This window comes from Sebastes fasciatus, chromosome 24, assembly GCF_043250625.1.
Source record: "Sebastes fasciatus isolate fSebFas1 chromosome 24, fSebFas1.pri, whole genome shotgun sequence".
Classification (NCBI taxonomy): Eukaryota; Metazoa; Chordata; class Actinopteri; order Perciformes; family Sebastidae; genus Sebastes; species Sebastes fasciatus.
Window position 1 is genome coordinate 4,590,792 of NC_133818.1, and position 19,145 is coordinate 4,609,936.

Below are 19,145 nucleotides of genomic sequence, written 5' to 3' on the forward strand. Positions count from 1 at the left end.
TCTACCAATCACTGCCTCGCGGTCCGCTTGGAAAGAACCAATCAGATGCCTCCCCGCCTCCCTGCTCGTGCTCGGACTGAAAACACCAATGAGTCCATAGCCATTATGAGGTATAAGTGAGGTTAAAGTAAGCTTCTTTTGTGTCCGTTCACATAGCACAAAATTTAAAACGTCTAAAACTGACCTTGAACTCAAGGGAGGATTGAATCATAACACAGCAAAGAGACAGTAAGATTTAATTTGTGTAATTTACAGATCTGCTACAGGAAAATGATCCGTTTATTTTACCTCAGAGTGAGTTTTTAATCAGTTTTCTAGTTCACTTAGAGGGTTTTTTATGCGCTACTAAGCATCAATTTTGGTGGTAATAAAGTCGACTTTCTCCTCAGAAGGAGCTTGATACGATCGACTAGTCAAAGCTGTTTTAGAGTAGACATGACATGAAGTTCATCTGTATAAAGCACTGTTTCCCAACCTAGGGGTCGCGACCCCTTGAGTGGGTCACAAGATCATTTTGAGTTTGACTTCTTTTCAAATTTCCAATTTTAAGAAGTCCCAAATTCATTTGACTGACATTAAAACTTATAGTATACAAAGTTTGTAATATTCTTGTGTTTTGATTCGAGGTTCCTTCAAATAAACAGTTTGACATTTTGGGGAAATTACAGAGAGTTAGATGAAAAGATTGACACCACTTTCCAGACAGACAGTCGTATCAAGCTTCTCATCGAACTCGCCGCCAGAAAGTGAATATTCTCAAAATGTCAAACTTTGTCTGATAAACTCAAAATGCAAAAGATTTAAACCTCCTCCTTTCATGTTTTATTCTTCTCGAAAGCAACAACAACTAAACTCCCGACCCTAAATCCTATGAAACTGAACAGATTGCCTTCATAACAGAGTTTAACATCCTGTTCAGCTCCCAATCACAGTCACAAAATCACTGAATATTAACTTTAGCCCTGTGTCGTCACCGCCATCTGTTACCGTGGAGATGGACTCGGAGTGAAGGAGCTCATTAGCATGTTGAGCCTTTACATGCATCCCTTGCTAATTTAACCCCTCCCCAGTCACTCAGTAAATAAACAACATTATGATAAATATAATGAATGCTTCAATGAGTCACGTCCCTTTGAAGAAAACAAGATTCGTTGTTTAGAAATCCTAAATACAGAGCTGAGCCGGCTGCGTTTGCACATCCTACACTGTTATCTTGTGAAAGCAACAGGTTGTTTGTGAAATGAGGAATCATACTGCCAAGTTCCTGACTACGTAATGAACAATATTAAGATGCTTTACTGAGGCCACACTGGGAAAATACTCAGTATTAATAATACCGGTGCATTCATTTGCATGTTGCATTTGACTGCTTTATCACTTTATATAACCACATATCTCTAAAAATATCTAATAAAAAACTCTGGCTGGTTTTCTTTTTCACTTCACACCCTCAAGTTAACCCTCTGTATAAGCTTTAATTATTCAATACAGGCTTACAGATATTCAATGTGTAAAGTTTAATATTCAAGGACAAGTCTGCACCTCACTTACTTGCACACATGTACAGTGTATAACAATCATTGTACAGTACATTTTATAGTTAATATTATAGTCCTCTCTTTAGTCTCTGTGTTTAAAGTCAAACTTTAAACCTTCCCCGAAATGTTCAGTTTGAATACTTCATCACAAAGACACACACGGAAATAGCGTAACCAAACATCACATGAAGTATCTGTAGAATCATATTTAGTTATTTTTAATGTCAGTTTAATTTAATTGTGGTCACACATTTTTTATCTGTTAAAATGTACCTTAAAGGGAGATTTGTCAAGTATTTAATCCTCTTATCAACATGGGAGTGGACAAATATACTGCTTTATGCAAATTTATGTATATATTTATTATTGGAAATCAATGAACAACACAAAACAATAACAGATATTGTCCAGAAACCCTCACAGGTACTGCATTTAGCATAAAACAATATATTCCAATCATAACATGGAAAACTGCAGCCCAACAGGCAACAACGGCTGTCAGTGTGTCAGTGTGCTGACTTGACTATGACTTGCCCTAAACTGCATGTGTCATGTTCATTAAAGACTTTGCATCTATTTTTACTATTTGTCTCCCTTTAGTGGTCATTCATTATTCTCTTGTTTACTGCCTGCTATGTTTTCATTGGTTGTTTTAGTCATGTGACTCAGCCAGGTCATAGTTCAGAGATTCCAATCAGGAAACACCTCAGTGTGGTCATCTTACAGCTCCAGCTACCTTATCCTTTCCCTCCTCTGTGTGAGCCCTGGAAAGCTTCACTTGTAAGTTATATTCACACTTATAGTTAATTATAATAGTACACAAGTGTCATGTAATGACCCCTGATGCACAAAGTGACTATTTAAAACCATGCAGCAGTACATGAATGAATGCAAGTCTATTTGTTGTCACTAGAGAGCAGTGTTACACAGGACTAGTCTGCACGACTGTCAAGGCTTGTGGATGGATTTCTACTGGCATCCTTATGAGAAATTAAATTACAAATGCAGTCAGCTTAGATTTAACAGAAAAGCATAAAAATAGTCCTCATTAAGCAGAATGACCCATTTAAAATGACATATATTATGTATTATGATTAGTGAAAGCATCACTTTAATGTTGCAGCTGGTAAAGGTTGGGCTAATTTTAACAAATATTTATACTTGCTTAATCTATTTATATACATCAAAATTAATGTATTAAGAATACCTTAAAATTGTACTAGTATGAGTAAATGTTCTTAATTACTTTCCACCACTGAAATAAGGCAAATAAAGCTTTTAATTTTAGACCTACTGCATGCTATCCACCTTTATTCAATATCTTAAGTGCATTAGCTGCTTTTAATTGATTTGAAATGTCCTTGTTGCACATGCTGGTGTTTATTTTGTCCTGTTTTATTTTTGGGTCATTGAGTCACACCGTGGCTCATGAGAGTCATCTCAGGTTAGACCGCTCTGAAAAGCACTTTCCCGAACCAAGGTCGCTGCTATGAAAGCAGCAGCAGCCCAGAGGCTCTCACAGGACAAACGACTGTATTTCTCTTCATTCAGCCACAGCTGCAACAAAATACCAGGTCTGGAGAGGAGATGAGTAGTATTCAAGGTCAAGGTTGCTTTAGCTCGCTCATTCTTTAAGCTACAGTGAAGATACTGGTGTCATATGAAACTAGAAAACCCAAAGAATCCATTGATACCATGTCATGCTAGCTTGTCAGGAAGGAGGCTAAATAACGGCAAGGAAAAACTGGCATGGCCATTTTCAAAGGGGTCACTTGACCTCTGACCTCCAGATATGTGAATGAAAATGGGTTCCTCGAGTGTGTTTGAATATTTCTGCAGACTGGGGTCCCTAAATAGTCTTTGAATTACATGAATTGTGTATCACTGCAAAGCTGAGACTCTTGTGGATCCAATGAGCCCAACTGTATTCATGTGTGATGATGTTAGTCCCCATAGGAGCCATTTCATTGTAGTAAGACCATTTTTTGAGCATTGACTTCACAGTATAAAATGACCTGTGGTGACCTCTAGGATAATCACAGCCTCATGAAACGTTACTGCCACAAACTACAGACCTAGAGCATTCAGAGGATGGATGGATCAAACTAGAGACCTAGAGCATTCAGAGGATGGATGGATCAAACTAGAGACCTAGAGCATTCAGAGGATGGATGGATCAGACTAGAAACCTAGAGCATTCAGAGGATGGATGGATCAAACTAGAAACCTAGAGCATTCAGAGGATGGATGGATCAGACTAGAGACCTAGAGCATTCAGAGGATGGATGGCTTTCCTAGCTAGATTGACAATAAGGAGTTTACACAACAGAAGTGCTCGCTATCCAATCGCCGATTCTTGCAGAAATCTCCAAATGTCAAAAGTTTTATATCCCAAATCACAGCATGGCCTTTTCTATGGTGTTCCTCAAGGTCTTGGTGTCTTAATGTGGTATTTTGGAGGGAGTATTGATCATTTTTATCAATTCTTGAGTGGTAAAAAACTGTTAAATTTAGCACCAAATCTGACTTCAACCCCAAAAATTGCTGCAACAACTTATGAGATATAATAGAGCATGTTCTAAGCCCTCTCACAATTTACTTAGCATATTTCTGCATCTCAAATTAATCTTCAGGTTCCCAGCTTTCAGATGATGTACACCACTTCTGTGTGACATCTACTGTTGACCTGCTATCTCCCGCTAAAGACCCCCTGTACCCCCCCCAAAAAAAAGACAAAAACAGGTATATGGTCGGTCTCTGTTTTCTTGCAGCAATCAGATTTACACTCAAAAATCAACTTAAATTACACTGTTTCTGTGTTTTTCTTTTACCACACTTGTGACTAATGTTTTCATCAGTTTAAGTGTGAAGGCAACTACAGAGAAAACCAGAAAAAGAACAAGCAGATGTTGAGTTAATTGCTACTGGTGGCCAGACACACAGTTGCTCCAGTATGGAGCTGAATAAAGAGCACCGAGACAGAGATAAGGGAAGGCTGAGCAGCTTCGTAACGCCTCCGACTAATAAAAGCTTTTCTCTTAATCAGTAATGAAGTCTGTGATCCATGGCTTCCCTCCAGGTGGTAATATTGGAGGTTAGAGAGAGTTTCAGAGGAGTGCGGAGACCGTACAGAGCTCTTACTGTGAGAAAGACATTTTTAATTCTCACCCTCGAGCCAAAATTACACTGAAATCCAACTATGTTACCTTAAAGGAATTTGACATTTTGGGAAATATTTGCTTTCTGGTCGAGAATTAGATGAAAAGACTGATTAGTATTATACATCCATGTCTGTATGGTAGCTTTAATAAGAAGCTACTGCTCCTAGCTTAGCAGAATACTGGAAAAATGACTTTAACCAGAGAGTATAGAAGCAAAGAGACAAAACTCTGGTGCTTTTTGACTGAAAACACTCATTATATTTCTATTATTTTATTGTTAAACACAGGCCATTTCGGTAGAATATAACAATAGAATAGAAATCATTTTGTTTTACTTTTGTACGGCACTTTGTAGTCCACAAAGTGTGTAAATAAATGGGTCTTTATTGGTGAGTTGAAAGGTCTAATGGTCTTTAATTCAGACAGGCTTCAGTTCACTGAGTCTCATCCAGCGCAGCAGCACCTCTCACTTTAGTTTTAATCTGTCTCAGCAGCAGGTTGAGTCGACTTTGAACTCCTGATGTGTGGCGGAGTCAGTGTTGTGGTTTGAATCCCTCCCTCTGGACTCAAACTCCTCTGGGGAATTTCTTTGCTGTCTGTCAACCTTCCTGCTGCTCACTGATGATTTATAGATGTCAGAAAATGTGCAGCTTTTAATCTTCTTTCAGGCAAATTTAAGATCTTTGAACAGCGGGCTCATGTGTTCGGTCTCTTAAAGGAAAATTCACCTCTGAACATGCTCCGTTTCTTGACTACACATCATGTTGAGTTATTTTCAGCCACTACAGTCGAGTTTAAATATCAGAAAATATTTCAGTAATTTAAAATGTCAACAGTAAATGCCAAAAAGGTTTTGTGTCAGTTCCTTTATCTATCTACCAGTTGGTCAGGTTTCCAAATCACAGCACTTTGAGTACAATGTTTATTACTATGGAGTCATATGAGTGCCATATAAAAGAATAAATCTGTAAAAGAATAAGAAAATGAATGTGGAAATATAAAGGGGAATAAATAAGTAAATAAAAATGTGGAAATATAAAAAGAAATGAATAACAGAATAAATAAAGGGAAAATATGGGGAAAAGCAATAGGGAAAATAATAAGGAAAAATAAAGGGATAAGAATAAATAAATATCATTATATAAAAATACATAGATCATTTTTTTTTTTAGAAAAAAGAGTCATTTATATGCAAAATAAATAAATAAATATTTAAAAAAATATATGAATACATATATAGAGAAATAAATGAAAAAATAGCTGTGAAAATAAAAGAACATGCTTATAATTACTATTTATATGTTGTTATTTGTTCAGATTTATTTATTCTTTTATTTATTTATTTTTATATTTACACATTTTTATATTTACTTATTCATTCTTTTATTTATTTATTTAGTTTTATATTTACAAATTTTTTTAATTTACTTATTCATTCTTTTATTTATCTATGTTTATATTTTCACATTTTTTTTAATTTACTTACATATTCTTTTATCTATTTTTCTTTATATTTCAATTTTTTTTATTTACTTATTTATTCTTTTATTTATTTCTCTATATATTTCCACATTTATTTATAAAAAAAAAATTTACAGATTTTTTTTATGGCACTCCTGTGACTCCATATTTTGTAGCTTAAAGTGTCAATCAATAACAGTTCATGCACCTTGATGAAATGTGTTTTGGAATGAAAGTGGAGACCTAGTTCAAACAAGAAAGAAATGATTAAAGGGTTTTTCTTGGTTAACAAAGGCAGTGAAATACTTCATTTCTTTTTGCTTCTTTTAAACCCACTTTAACCTAATTGTCCTTTTACAGTAACACAGAAATCGGGTGAATTCATCTCAGTGTCATCAGCAGGCAAATTCCCCCTGACACAGAATTAAATTATCAGACGCCAAGTGAAACTGGGTTGGCTGATTTTTACTTATGAATGACACCATTTTTTTAAAGTAGTAAAATCAGAACAGAGGGGCTTTGTGAGTGTGTGCAAGTGTATGTGTGTCAGACGTCTGTTTACTCTGAAGAGAAAAGCGAGACAGAAAGACACGCTGGTGGCAAGAGCAGCAGAGGAGGCTCTCTTTTACTAGTAGTTTTGCAGAAGGAATGCATTTTTTTGTTTTTGGACAATATTGCCCACTTTTGAGGTTGAGCGTCTGGCTGCTGCCTGAGTGAGATGCTTCAGATTTCAGTGTTTTGACTGGAGAGACGTCAACATAATGGACCCAGAGCTCAGGTACCCAGAGGTGAGGTGTCAGTACGCTCTTATTTATAGAAACCACAACGCTGTGGCTCTTATGGAAGGTGTTTGAGTGAGTGTTTTGACATGTGGGCCTTCAGCAGTGGCTGAATAATATAAACAAAAACATCCTAAAGTTTCCTTCATAGCTGGAGAATCAACGGACGAGAGAGACGTTTGTGTTTTATCGTAAAGTCCCAGAAGTGTCAGCTGCCTCCTGGGAGAGTCTGAGAAACAGAAACACCTCCTCTGGGATTTAAAGTGTGTCAGACTGTTATTGTGTGTTGAGTGAGTGTTGAATGGGCTGTTCTTCTTGAGTGCTGAGGTTGCATGGTGCACACTTTAGCCAGTGGAAAAAGAAGAAGCACTCGTCTCAGCTAAAATGAGGCTTTATTGAGGAGATTATGGAGTTTGTAGCCCATAAGGAAGCAAAGAAAACTTGAATTCTGGTTGGGATGCAACTTATTCTCATGATCTATTAGCTTTTGGTTATTTTCTTGCTTAATTGATGAATTATTTTGCCTATAAATGTCAGAGACAAACCTTAAATGTCCCATATTATGCTCCTTTTCCCCTCATAGAGAGGCTAAGTCCCGCCCCTTCCGGTGGGACCTTATTTCGGAAAAAAAATGTTTAAATTTCCACATTTTTCTGAGCACTTTAAGGACTTAAATTTTACTCTTGACCTCTGAAACAACAGCTTTCAATCATATCACATATAATGACTATAGGGCTGTCAAGGTATATTTGCTTGACACTTGAGAAATGATTAATAAACTATCAAAATAGCATCCAGTGATACTATTTCACACATTTTTCACTTCACTTATGCAAGTTTTTCTGGTTGGGTCCTGGAGGTCTTTAGGCTGAAGACATCTGCAGTCACACTATTATGAAGCTAATATGACTCAGGAGTCTCTCCAGGCCGAGACGTCACGCAATAAGAACCCCCGCTGGCAGAATTTACAACCCTGTATTTTGTTTTTTCGTCGGTCTGTCTCAGGATGCTTGGCAGACTGAAGCCCCACCAGGGCCTGCAGTCCGGTTAATGGGTCAGTCTGTAAACACTGACCTACTTTTATCTAGGTCAAGGTAGTGGATCTTCCACTCTTCAGTCCTCTGACTGTTTTGGTTGTTATATCCTTAAGACACCATCAGATTTCAGCTTTTTAGTCATGGACGCTTTTGATAGCTGTTGTGTAAAAACAACATATTTTGGGTTATTTATTCTTGATCTAGAAAGTGTCGTTTGATGTGTTTTGTTTTGGAAACCTGATAAAAAAAAACCTGTGTGTAGATTAAAATATCCATCATCATTGCGCTGATTAATATGTTTGCAGGTACATGCTTTCATCTGCCAGCTGCACCACACTCCCACTCACAGCTTATTGTCTGCGCCCGTGCTCTTTGCAATTTTGCATTTCTATAAATGGACATTTAGGCCTCAAGGAGATTTAAAGCATTCCCACAGTTCAGTGTTTGAGGTCCCTTCTGCTGCAAAACACACTGGAGTATGAATTCATATTCAAGACGGGGAGCATAGCATTTTGTTTCTTTTATTATGATAATCGACAGGTTAGTCCTTGAGTAAATTTCCTTCTTTTATGACTGGTGAGACATTGACGCCATTATTTTTGAGAAACTGGTGGAAAAAACAGCCACTTTGTGTGGCTATGTGAAGTACCCTGTTAATTTAAAATAATTTGAAATATTCTATTCACATCAGAAAACTAATTAGTTTCCTCTTTGTCTCGATTTTGTCAAAGCTGCTAGGATGGTTGCATTTTTACACCCTATTCATCCTAACCTCTTTAATTTTACCATCTGAAGCTGCCTCCATTTAAAAAAATAAATAATAAATAAATCCTTTGAATATAATTTTTTTTGCCACACAGAAACAATATTATAACAGAGACACAGAATAACACCTTGACCTCAACATATCCAGAAAGAAACTGCATCCAGAGATTGGAAAATGGTGTTAAAATACTGCTCCAAATATTTAAAAAATCACAAAAGTAGCTAATTTAGACTAATTTAAATATGATTACAAGGCTAACAGCGAGGTAACCACTTTGGAATAATGCGTAAATACTCAAAAGTCAGAATAACAGGTGGTTTTTGTTCATGAATGCTATAGAAAACAGAACCTGCCAAAATAAAAAATAAATAAATACAAATAATAATTAAAATAAATAAATGTTGTCATTACTTAATTGATAAAATGTGATATAATGTAAATTGATATTTATGTTTTAATTTGCTTCTTTATTTATTTACCTTTGTATTATCTCCCCATCCATCTACTCTTCGATTCAATTTTCCCTTTTCCCATTTATTTATTTATTTGTATTGAATTACATTTATTTATTTACACTTGCATTTATTTATTTGTATTAACTTAGATTTATTTGTTTATTTTTGCATTTATTTATTCATTCATTTATTCTTATTAACTTAAATTTATTTATTTATTTTTGCATTTATTTATTTATTTAATTAACTTAAATTTATTTGTTTATTTTTGCATTTATTTTGTATTCATTTCAAGTATCTTTAAATATATTTATTCATTAATAAATGTATTTATTTATTCATGCATTATTTATCCCTTTGCAGTTTCCCCCCTATTTATTTCCCGAACCTATTTACTCCTGTATTCTTTTCTTTATACATTTCTGTATGCATTTGAGGGGGCTGTCATTCAGCGTGGGGTCATGGGGTCAACTTGCAGCATTGGCCTGAAATTTGGAGTCAAGGAAAGACAGGAAAGAATCATCTTAAGAAGTTTCTGTTGGAAGACAATCACATTACAGAAGTTACAGAGTAATTAAATGACGATGCAGTGAAGCACTTTTCTTCAGTATTTCCAGACATTGGCCTGCTCTTATCAGGACTTCACCTCAGATCCTTCTGGGTCAGTTAAACCACTTAGGAGCCTTCCTTATCTTAAAACACACTTTTCAACAGAACCTCAGTGGCTCCAGACTCCGAGCCCTGCAGGTTTCCATCCAGGCAGCGGGTTAATTACATTCACCTGACGTCCCAGGTGTAAATCAGTCAGCTGCCTGCTCGCTGCCTCTGGAACAGACTGGCAAAACTAAAAATAACAGCTGGAAGATGACGCACCTGGGTGTTGATCCCAGTGGTTAAAGGGTTTGTTGTGAGTCCCAGTCTCAGTAAAATTGGTGTTAAAGCGTCTTGACACAGCTGAGGAAAGAAAACATCCTCAGGGTGTTTGACTTTTAGAGGAGGCTAAGAGGCGCAAAAAAACACTTAATATTTTACACAAAAGCACCAAACAAATAAACGCATCAAATAAATCAAATCACATCATTTGATTCTGCAGTCTTCATATTAACCCTCTGAGACCCACAGTAGACCTGTTTTAGTCTTTTTTAGGGGGGTTCAGGAGGTCTTTAGCGGGAGATAGCAGGTCAACAGTAGATCTCACATAGAAGTGGTGTACATCATCTGAAGGCTGGGAACCTGAAGATTAATTTGAGATGCAGAATATGCTAAGTAAATTGTGAGAGGGCTTAGAACATGCTCTATTAGGTCTCATAAGTTGTTGCAGCAATTTTGGGGTTGATACCATTTGTTACACAGATTTGGTGCTAAATTTAACTATTTTTTACCACTCAAGAATTGATAAAAATTATCAATAATCCCTCCAAAATACCACATTAAGACACAAAGACCTTGAGGAACAACATAGAAAAAGCCATGCTGTGATTTGGGATATAAAACTTTTGACATTTGGAGATTTCTGCAAGAATTGCATTTAACGGCGATTTGATAGCGAGCAATTCTGTTGTGTAAACTGCTCAGAAACCCCCTTATTGTCAATCTAGCTAGGAAAGCCACCCATCCTCTGAATGCTCTAGGTCTCTAGTTTGTGGCTGTAAAGTTTCATGAGGCTGTGATTATCCTAGAGGTCACCACAGGTCATTTTATACAGTGAGGTCAAGTTACCCATAGAACCCATTTTCATATCTGGAGGTCAGAGGTCAGGGGACCTCTTTGATAATGACCATGACAGTTTTAGCCTCCTTCCAACAAGCATACCATGGTTGGTACCAATGGATTCCTTAAGTTTTCTAGTTTCATATGATACCAGTACGTCCACTAGCTCTAAAACTGGCCTGAGAATAATATGCAATGCAAACATGTACAAATGCTTGAACTAGTAATGCATGTACAAATGCACTAGCTAGGATGTGGTCTGAAGATTTCTGCCTCTGAACCTCCCAAACACCAGCAGAGGTCAGAGAGAGAGATCATTTCCATGTGGTCTCTGATTCCGTTTGTTAAATATTTAATGAAGAAGAGAGTCCAACACAAGCTTTGAGGATCTTTTCCTCCCTCTCTTATCTACTACCACCGTTATCTTCAGCCTCTCTCCACCCATCCATCCATATACTCTTCATTTCTTCCCCTCTGCTTTCTGCCGCCGCTTTCTTCCCCTCGCTCGCTGCTCTTTGACCTCCAGTCTTTTCCTCCAGTTCTTCATTCAAGCATAAACATTCAGTTTCCATCAAGCACACACACTCATGTTACTGGATGATTTAACACACTACAATCGCATATAATATAAAAGAATATAAAGATGAAACGGAACAGAAACAGTCCATGTTTCAGCACCATGGACAGCTTTACATAAACAGTAACATGCATAATTAGTTATTTTTGGTACTGTAAGTATATTTTGATAATACTTGTGGGAACATTTGATCCTTAGAAGTACAGAAGATGCACACATGAGGAGATGAATATCTGCAGGCTCCATCTTTATTTGTGTTTATCCCCCCTCCCTCCTGTTGTCATCATTATTTTTGGACGGTGTATGTGTGTGGTGGCTGGGGGTTTGTGTCTTCCGGGGCTTTCTGTGTGACACCTATCAGTTTGCATCCAGTCACTTGGCAGCAGGAAAGGCCAGCTGGTTACTGATCTGCCCGATTGTCTCGCTTCATTCCCCTCTGAAGAGATTTCACATGAAGCCTCGGTCCGGCTCATTCTCCAATGACACGCACGCACGGTTATAAGCCTTATTTCCGAGGGATATTCTGATACTAGATATTACGGAAGAGCTCTTAGTCCCTGAAGTGACACTGTAGGAGTAGTAGAGTGACATCATCAGGGGTAAAAATACCACAAAGTGCAAGACACAGGCACATGGGGATATTACACTGCTATATAAATTCACAAGCAGTATATATAAAGTGATTAAAATCAGCTCCATCTTTAGCATCTGCAACATTGAAAGTAATGTAATGCGTCAATAATTATAATTAAAAGTCCCATTGACAGCGCTACATTTACTACAGTAACAGTCCCAGTTTCAGCACCATGGACAGCACTATGTTTACTACAGTAACAGTAATTGTTTCAGCACCATGGACAGCAATACATTTACTACAGTAACAGTAATGGTACGTGTCCACAGGGGTGTTTTTAATCGCGAGGGGACGCGGCGCTTCCCAACATCGGACGCTTGGTGAGCTGTCCCAGACACAAGGCTGTCTCCACCTGATCGGACGAACGCTTTCCCGCTGTGCGTTGCTGCTCCCAGCTTTCAAACCGGAACCAGTAAGGAGGCTCGTTTGGGAACTTTCTTCTCTTATTTCACGAAAATAGTTCACCGAAATGTGTTTGAAAATTATCCATGCAGTTGCTAAATCTGTCTTTATTTTGGATCGACAATGTTTATTTAAAAAGATTCTCTGGAGTTTCGAGAGGCGGCGAGTCGCGTCGGATGCCCTTGATTTGCATAAAGTAGACTAGCTCTCAACTTTATGCAAATGAGGAGCGGGCATCGTGACGCTCCGTTTCTCGAATCGCGACGCCACGCTACCAGAATGCATTGCGCGGCTGTTTACTAAAGAAATAGTGATTGTTTCAGCACCATGGACAGCACTACATTTACTACAGTAACAGTCCCTGTTTCAGCACCATGGACAGCACTACATTTACTACAGTAACAGTCCCTGTTTCAGCACCATGGACAGCACTACATTTACTACAGTAACAGTCCCTGTTTCAGCACCATGGACAGCACTAAAGAGATGGATAGATAGATAGATAGATAGATAGATAGATAGACTCTCGCTGCCTGACGACCTCTCCAAACCTTAACCAGGTCAATGCCTAACCTTAACAATCTCGCGACAGTTTCCCCAGTTTGGGGGCTCCCTTCTATCCACTTCCCACTTTCAGACACTACACGGGTCATTTTTTACTGCACCATAAATTACGTCACACAAATTACACCGTGCCAGATCAACGTTTGCTGGTAGACATCCATAGTAAATACTGTCATGTATTTTTTGTGTGATGAATACATATGTAAGCTACTTTTGTTGAGTTGTCTCTTGGCGAAATATTCGTAGTGAATTTAAGTTCCCCCCTGGTAAGCAGTGATGCAGCGTATATGCCCAGGGCTTTTATTGTGAAAGTAAGAATTAACATCCATTGTGAATGTTAAAATTAATAAATACAAAGTACTTTGTGGCCACATTAAATACATTATTTTTGCGCCACAACTCAAGTGCCATTTTTCCTTCAGCTCAATGCATGATGGTATATAGTGCTCGGTTAGTGACCATCGTTGTCCACTACTTTTCATGATGCATTGTGGGATACTTTGAGTGCACTATATGGGGTATAATAATTCTCACTATACATTCAAACAGCACTACGAAATGGTGAACTCATTATATAGTCCACTATATAGTGAGGAATGAGTGATTTCAGACACAGTCCATTTTTCAGCACCATGGACAGCGCGATAGAGATAGATAGATGGATAGATGGATGGATGGATAGATGGATGGATGGATGGATAGATAGATAGAGAGAGAGAGATAAATAGATAGATAGATAGATAGACAGAGATAGAGAGAGATAGATAGATAGATAGATAAAAAAAAGTAGACACTTGACTCCTCGAAGTTATCCAGACATATATAAAGAGACACCGGATGTTGCATTAATTAACAAAATAAAAGCATGTGACAAAAATGGTACCAAAATTGACTCTTAATTTCTATATAGTGAATCTAAAACAGGTCTGGAGCTATTCCCTTAAGAAACAACAATATATAGCAGACATGTGACACAAGTGTGTGGTTGTGTTACAAGACAGGAAAGTGATTATTTTGAAAGTCACACCAGGAAGTGGTCCTAGTCCTGATTCCCTGCAGCTTGCTGCTCCTGCTGCTAAATTGACGCGCCGACAGGTTCGGATGTTATTACCGGGAGAGCAGCTGGATTCAGGCTGAGAGGAGAAGAGAAGAGACCCTGGCTTCGGTACAATGACAGCATCCAAAGACCCCACCAAGAAGAAACCCAAAGAGGCTCAGCAGGATGAGGTAGAGACAGATACACATACATTTATTAATATGCATTCAGCTGTGAGGAGATACATCTGCTCTGTGTGGACTGTGGTACATTTAGACAATATGGGGAAACTATGGTTACTAGATGCTGCTCCTTAGAATAGGATTATTATGGGGAGATTGTTTAAATAGCAATAACAGAAATGCCATAAACAACAAGGTCATTAATGATTTTTATCTGATTTGTTATGCATGTAAACACAAATCAGAACCAGTGAATTTAAGTGCATTTTTTTCACCACTTAGAATAGATTAGAATAGAATAGAAAGCTTTATTGTCATTGTATTAAATACAACAAGATTCACAGTTGCCACTTCTGGTCAGTGCTTTAAAACAAATACTTGAAGCAGATAAAACATATAACAGGTAAAACACACAGTTATAAAGTAAATAAAACAGGTAAAGTGTTACAATAGAAGTATAAAATATAAAAATAGATGTAATGTAACAGAGGTAATTGCACTTGTAAAAAAGGTAAAGTAGATGTAATAAATAAAATGTAAACAAAGTTGCACTTGAGGTATATATTGCATCAAGGATATATTGCACAGTAAGTCTTTGAGTTTTATTATCTAACCTGTCCTTTACTCAGGTATTAGTTCAATCTCACTTGTCCCCACTTGTCCTCGCCAAAGTTGTGTTTTCTGTCTCCAGGAAGTCAGCTACTGCTGCTGCTGTTGATGACTTTGTGTGTGTTTGAGCAGGTGTGAGATCTGAATCTCTATAATCTCATATTGTGTGGGGTGAGACTCCCAGATGGTCTGTCTGGACCATAATCACATGCAGTTGGCTGTTTCTAAAGCATGTTATACAAGGTTACAGTGTAATAATGTACAGTATATGCACTATAAATACACTTAGGGCTGGGCAGTATGACGATACATATCGTCAAAACGATATAAAAATGTCTATCGTATATATTTTCTATATCGTTTCTATCGCGATATACCCTAGGGTTATATTTATTTATTTTTTCTCTATAATTTCACTTTTCATTTGTCAAGTATTTCATTCACACAGGAGTTTACAAACGTGGTTATTTCATATAGACTATTTATTTATCGACTTACCAGAAAACATGCTTTATCGTGATATATATCGTGATATGAAATGATGTGACAAGATTTTGGCCATATGTTATAAGCAGGTTTGGAGATGTGTTATGGCAAACAATAGAAAGTCCACTATCTTTTGTGTCTTAGATATGGCTGTCAATCGATTCAAATATTCAATCGTGATTAATTGCACATTTTTTATCTGTTCAAAATGTACCTTAAAGGGAGATTTGTCAAGTATTTAATACTCTTATCAACATGGGAGTGGACAAATATGCTGCTTTATGCAAACATATGTATATATTTATTATTGGAAATCAATTAACAACACATAACAATGACAGATATTGTCCAGAAACCCTCACAGGTACTGCATTTAGCATAAAAAACATGCTCAAATCATAACATAGCAGCCCAACAGGCAACAACAGCTGTCAGTGTGTCAGTGTGCTGACTTGACTATGACTTGCCCCAAACTGCATGTGATTATCATAAAGTGGGCATGTCTGTAAAGGGGAGACTCGTGGGTACCCATAGAACCCATTTACATTCACTGATCTGGAGGTCAGAGGTCAAGGGAGCCCTTTGAAGATGGACATGCCAGTTTTTCCTCGCCAAAATTTGAGCGTCATTTAACCTCCTTCACAACAAGCTAGTATGACATGGTTGGTACCAATGGATTCATTAGGTTTTTCTAGATTCATATGATACCAGTATCTTCACTCTAGCTTTAAAAATCACAACTTGCGTTAATGCGTTAAAGAAATTAGTGGCATTTAAACCAATTTGCGTTAACGCATTATCGCGTTAACTTTGACAGCCCGAGTCTTAGATCATTAACAGCCAAGTTTCAATAGCTGGTTATATAAGTATATATTTCTGGGTTTGTTCAAGTCGAACCCTGTCTGGATTTCCTTGAAATCAACATCTGTGTCTTCTTCAGATTCAGATTGTGGGAAACTCAATACACACACACACACACACACACTTGCAAACACTGACACACTTGATTTTCTCGCTTGCTTTACTTTCCACTGAAGTGAGTCTGATCAACAGACTGTTACAGCGAACTGCGTCTGCTAAAGCTTGCTTTTGTACACACACATGCACACTCCACACACTCCACACACACACAGTCAGCAGTGGGTAGATCGTTCTTTGCACACCACTGGGCCATCGACTGCTCGCTGAGTATTAGTTCAACATCTCGGAGCTAATTCTCTGCATGCTATACTCCGTGTGTGTGTGTGTGTGTGTGTGTGTGTGTGTGTGTGTGTGTGTGTGTGTGTGTGTGTGAATCAATTCTTCCTGCTACATTAATTAAACAGCTTCCTCCTCACCCAACAGTACATGTGATTCAGATTGTTCAGGACACATTTGTGCCTCTTATCTTGATGATTATAATCCTTCAGTTACGCTTAAGTCAGTGCTATATAATCTATGTATAATGGTAGTATAGTGAATCTACTATCACCATGGAACTTCCCCAGTTGATTACTTACACTAAGACAATTATTTTTTGTATGAAAAGTTTTCTGAAATGTTATGTTTAAATATAACGAAGGCATTATCTAATGCTAACTTTTGGTGAATTTAGGAGAAATCTACAGACACAAATAGACAAAATAAATACCTGAATGTGTATTTTGGATGTTTTCTTTCCACTAGTCTGAAAGAAGACATCTCAAAATCGATCAGTGCATGTTCCAGCTATTTTTTAACCATCAAAACCTTGTGAAAACACAGGATGGTTTCAAGTTTGACAACCAGCAGCATAATCAAGGTTTTCTGTGTTTTATTTTTCTGAATATTCTGTCTCTTCCAAAATATTTTTCTACAACAACAATACCTTGAAAGTAACATGTGTTTCTTGCTCACTTCTCTATATGGAAGTTTTACAGAGGAAACAATAGTGCAACTGGAAAAGCCAACATTAAATCTGACAGGTTTTATGTGTGGAAGAGGCTTCACGCTGTCTTCTTTGATGTATCACTCTGTCTTTTTCTCGAGCTCTGAAGAAATTGTGAATTAAACACCATATGACAGCTACCTATTACAGTTCCCTGCGGTGTCGCTGCTGGAAACCTCGTCCGTGCCCGGTTTCTTGCCAAATCCGGAGTTGAACTAAAAGCCCTCCTTGCATCACTTTCTTCTTTTTTAAAGTCGACAGGTAACTTTCGTCATCCTAGCCTGAAGTGAGAGTGAAGAGATGAGTCCGGGGAACTTATGTAACCCGGTAGCTTCCCGACAGCCGGGTCAGAGATGTCACCACGTAAAAAAGACGTCCAAGAGTCTTTGGTACGGATGAGAGCATCATCTGAAAGGCTGCAAATGTAAAATCAAAAGCTCAGATTACATTTTTCATGTCAAACTCAAGTATTATGCACAAGAAGATTTATACTCTGATGGTTCTTTTTGGTGGATAATCACCACTCTGTCTAGACAGGATGAGCTGTCTCCTTTCACGGTCCAGTTATTAAAAGAGCTGGACTGCAAGAATCAATTCATCTGGTAGAGACGACTGCTTCAATTGTCATGTTTTTGTATCTTCTGTCCGATAAAAGCACCAAATATCAGAGAAATAATAGTATAATAGTTTTCTGATTTGTTGGAGAAATAGTTCATCCAGAGATCAAGTTTATTTTACCTTCTTTCTTAGATGCTGGTATTAAAATCAGATATCCGTTTTTAAATATGATGCCGTTCTTTCTGTGGATTTGGGGAGAAATAATATAGGATTACAGTAATCTGTCAACGAAGAAACAACAAGGAATACATAAGCCAATGCATACAACCCTCGTGCAGAAAAATAATTTCAACCGATCCTTTTACTTTGTTATTGCCATCTTTAGTGGTTAGTTGTTTTAATTCTACGTAGGCCTATTATAAGCTGATTAGAGCTAGTGATAGGAAGATCAGGTCATATTTCCCATTCTATTATCCATTTTATATTGCTGTGAAAACATCTCAATAACTGGATTTATTCAAGTTTCTTGTAGGCTAGAGTTATGCTAACTTCTTTGTTTTTCTGTGTGTGTCTGCAGGAGTTTGTGGACGTCAGCCCCGCACAGAGGAACTGGAAGGGCATCGCCATCTCTCTGCTGGTGATTGTGGTGGTCTGCTCGCTCATCACCATGTCTGTGGTCGTCCTCACACCTGGTACGTCAGGTGTATATCTGCTAATCTCATAAAGCTGTAAGAATAGAAAGGATTTGACTTTGAGTGTACTGTGTTTTTGTCCCAGCGGAGCAACCCGGCAACAGCCAGTCCAGGATGACTGTAGCAGATCTGTACAAACCAGAGTTCAGCGTCCACGACCCCGAGGCCACGTGGATCAGTGGTGAGTACCAACAAGAAAAATACGTTTTAAACATTAGTGAGGCTCAGATTGTCCCATTCATACTCTCCTTTGTCCCGTCATGTACACCAAAAAACGTAAGTTTCATAAAAGCTTTTCCTAGAACATTTAAGGCTCTGACACACCGAGCCGACGGTCGGCCGACGGACAGTTTGGGGCCGTCGGTGAGCGTCTGTTGGCCTAGTTTTCCACGCCGTCGGCTCTAGTCTGCCTGTGTCGGAGGCTTTTTCGGCCGATTCAGCATGTCGAATACACGGATATTTTCACAACCACCTGGCGATCTGGAATGAGGCTAAGTGGTAAATGAGAGAGGTGTGAAAATGGTCGCAGACGCCACTTTGTGTCATGTCCGTATCATAACAACAGCTTGTATATCCGCCGTCCTCGGTCTTC

The 19,145-nt window shown here is 38.0% G+C and overlaps 1 protein-coding gene across 3 annotated transcripts in view; it reads left to right on the forward strand.

Annotated features, from left to right (window-relative positions):
- The window catches only part of LOC141763134 (inactive dipeptidyl peptidase 10-like), a 55,508-nt gene that overhangs the window by 3,505 nt on the left and 32,858 nt on the right, over positions 1 to 19,145 (forward strand). For 2 of the 3 annotated variants that reach the window (XM_074627491.1, XM_074627488.1), the window contains exons 2-3: positions 18,439 to 18,553; positions 18,639 to 18,734. In XM_074627491.1, coding sequence (XP_074483592.1) covers positions 18,439 to 18,553; positions 18,639 to 18,734 — 211 coding nt within the window. Of the gene's footprint in view, positions 1 to 14,154; positions 14,312 to 18,438; positions 18,554 to 18,638; positions 18,735 to 19,145 lie in introns of those variants that run through there. The other variant, XM_074627489.1, reaches the window with a different exon arrangement.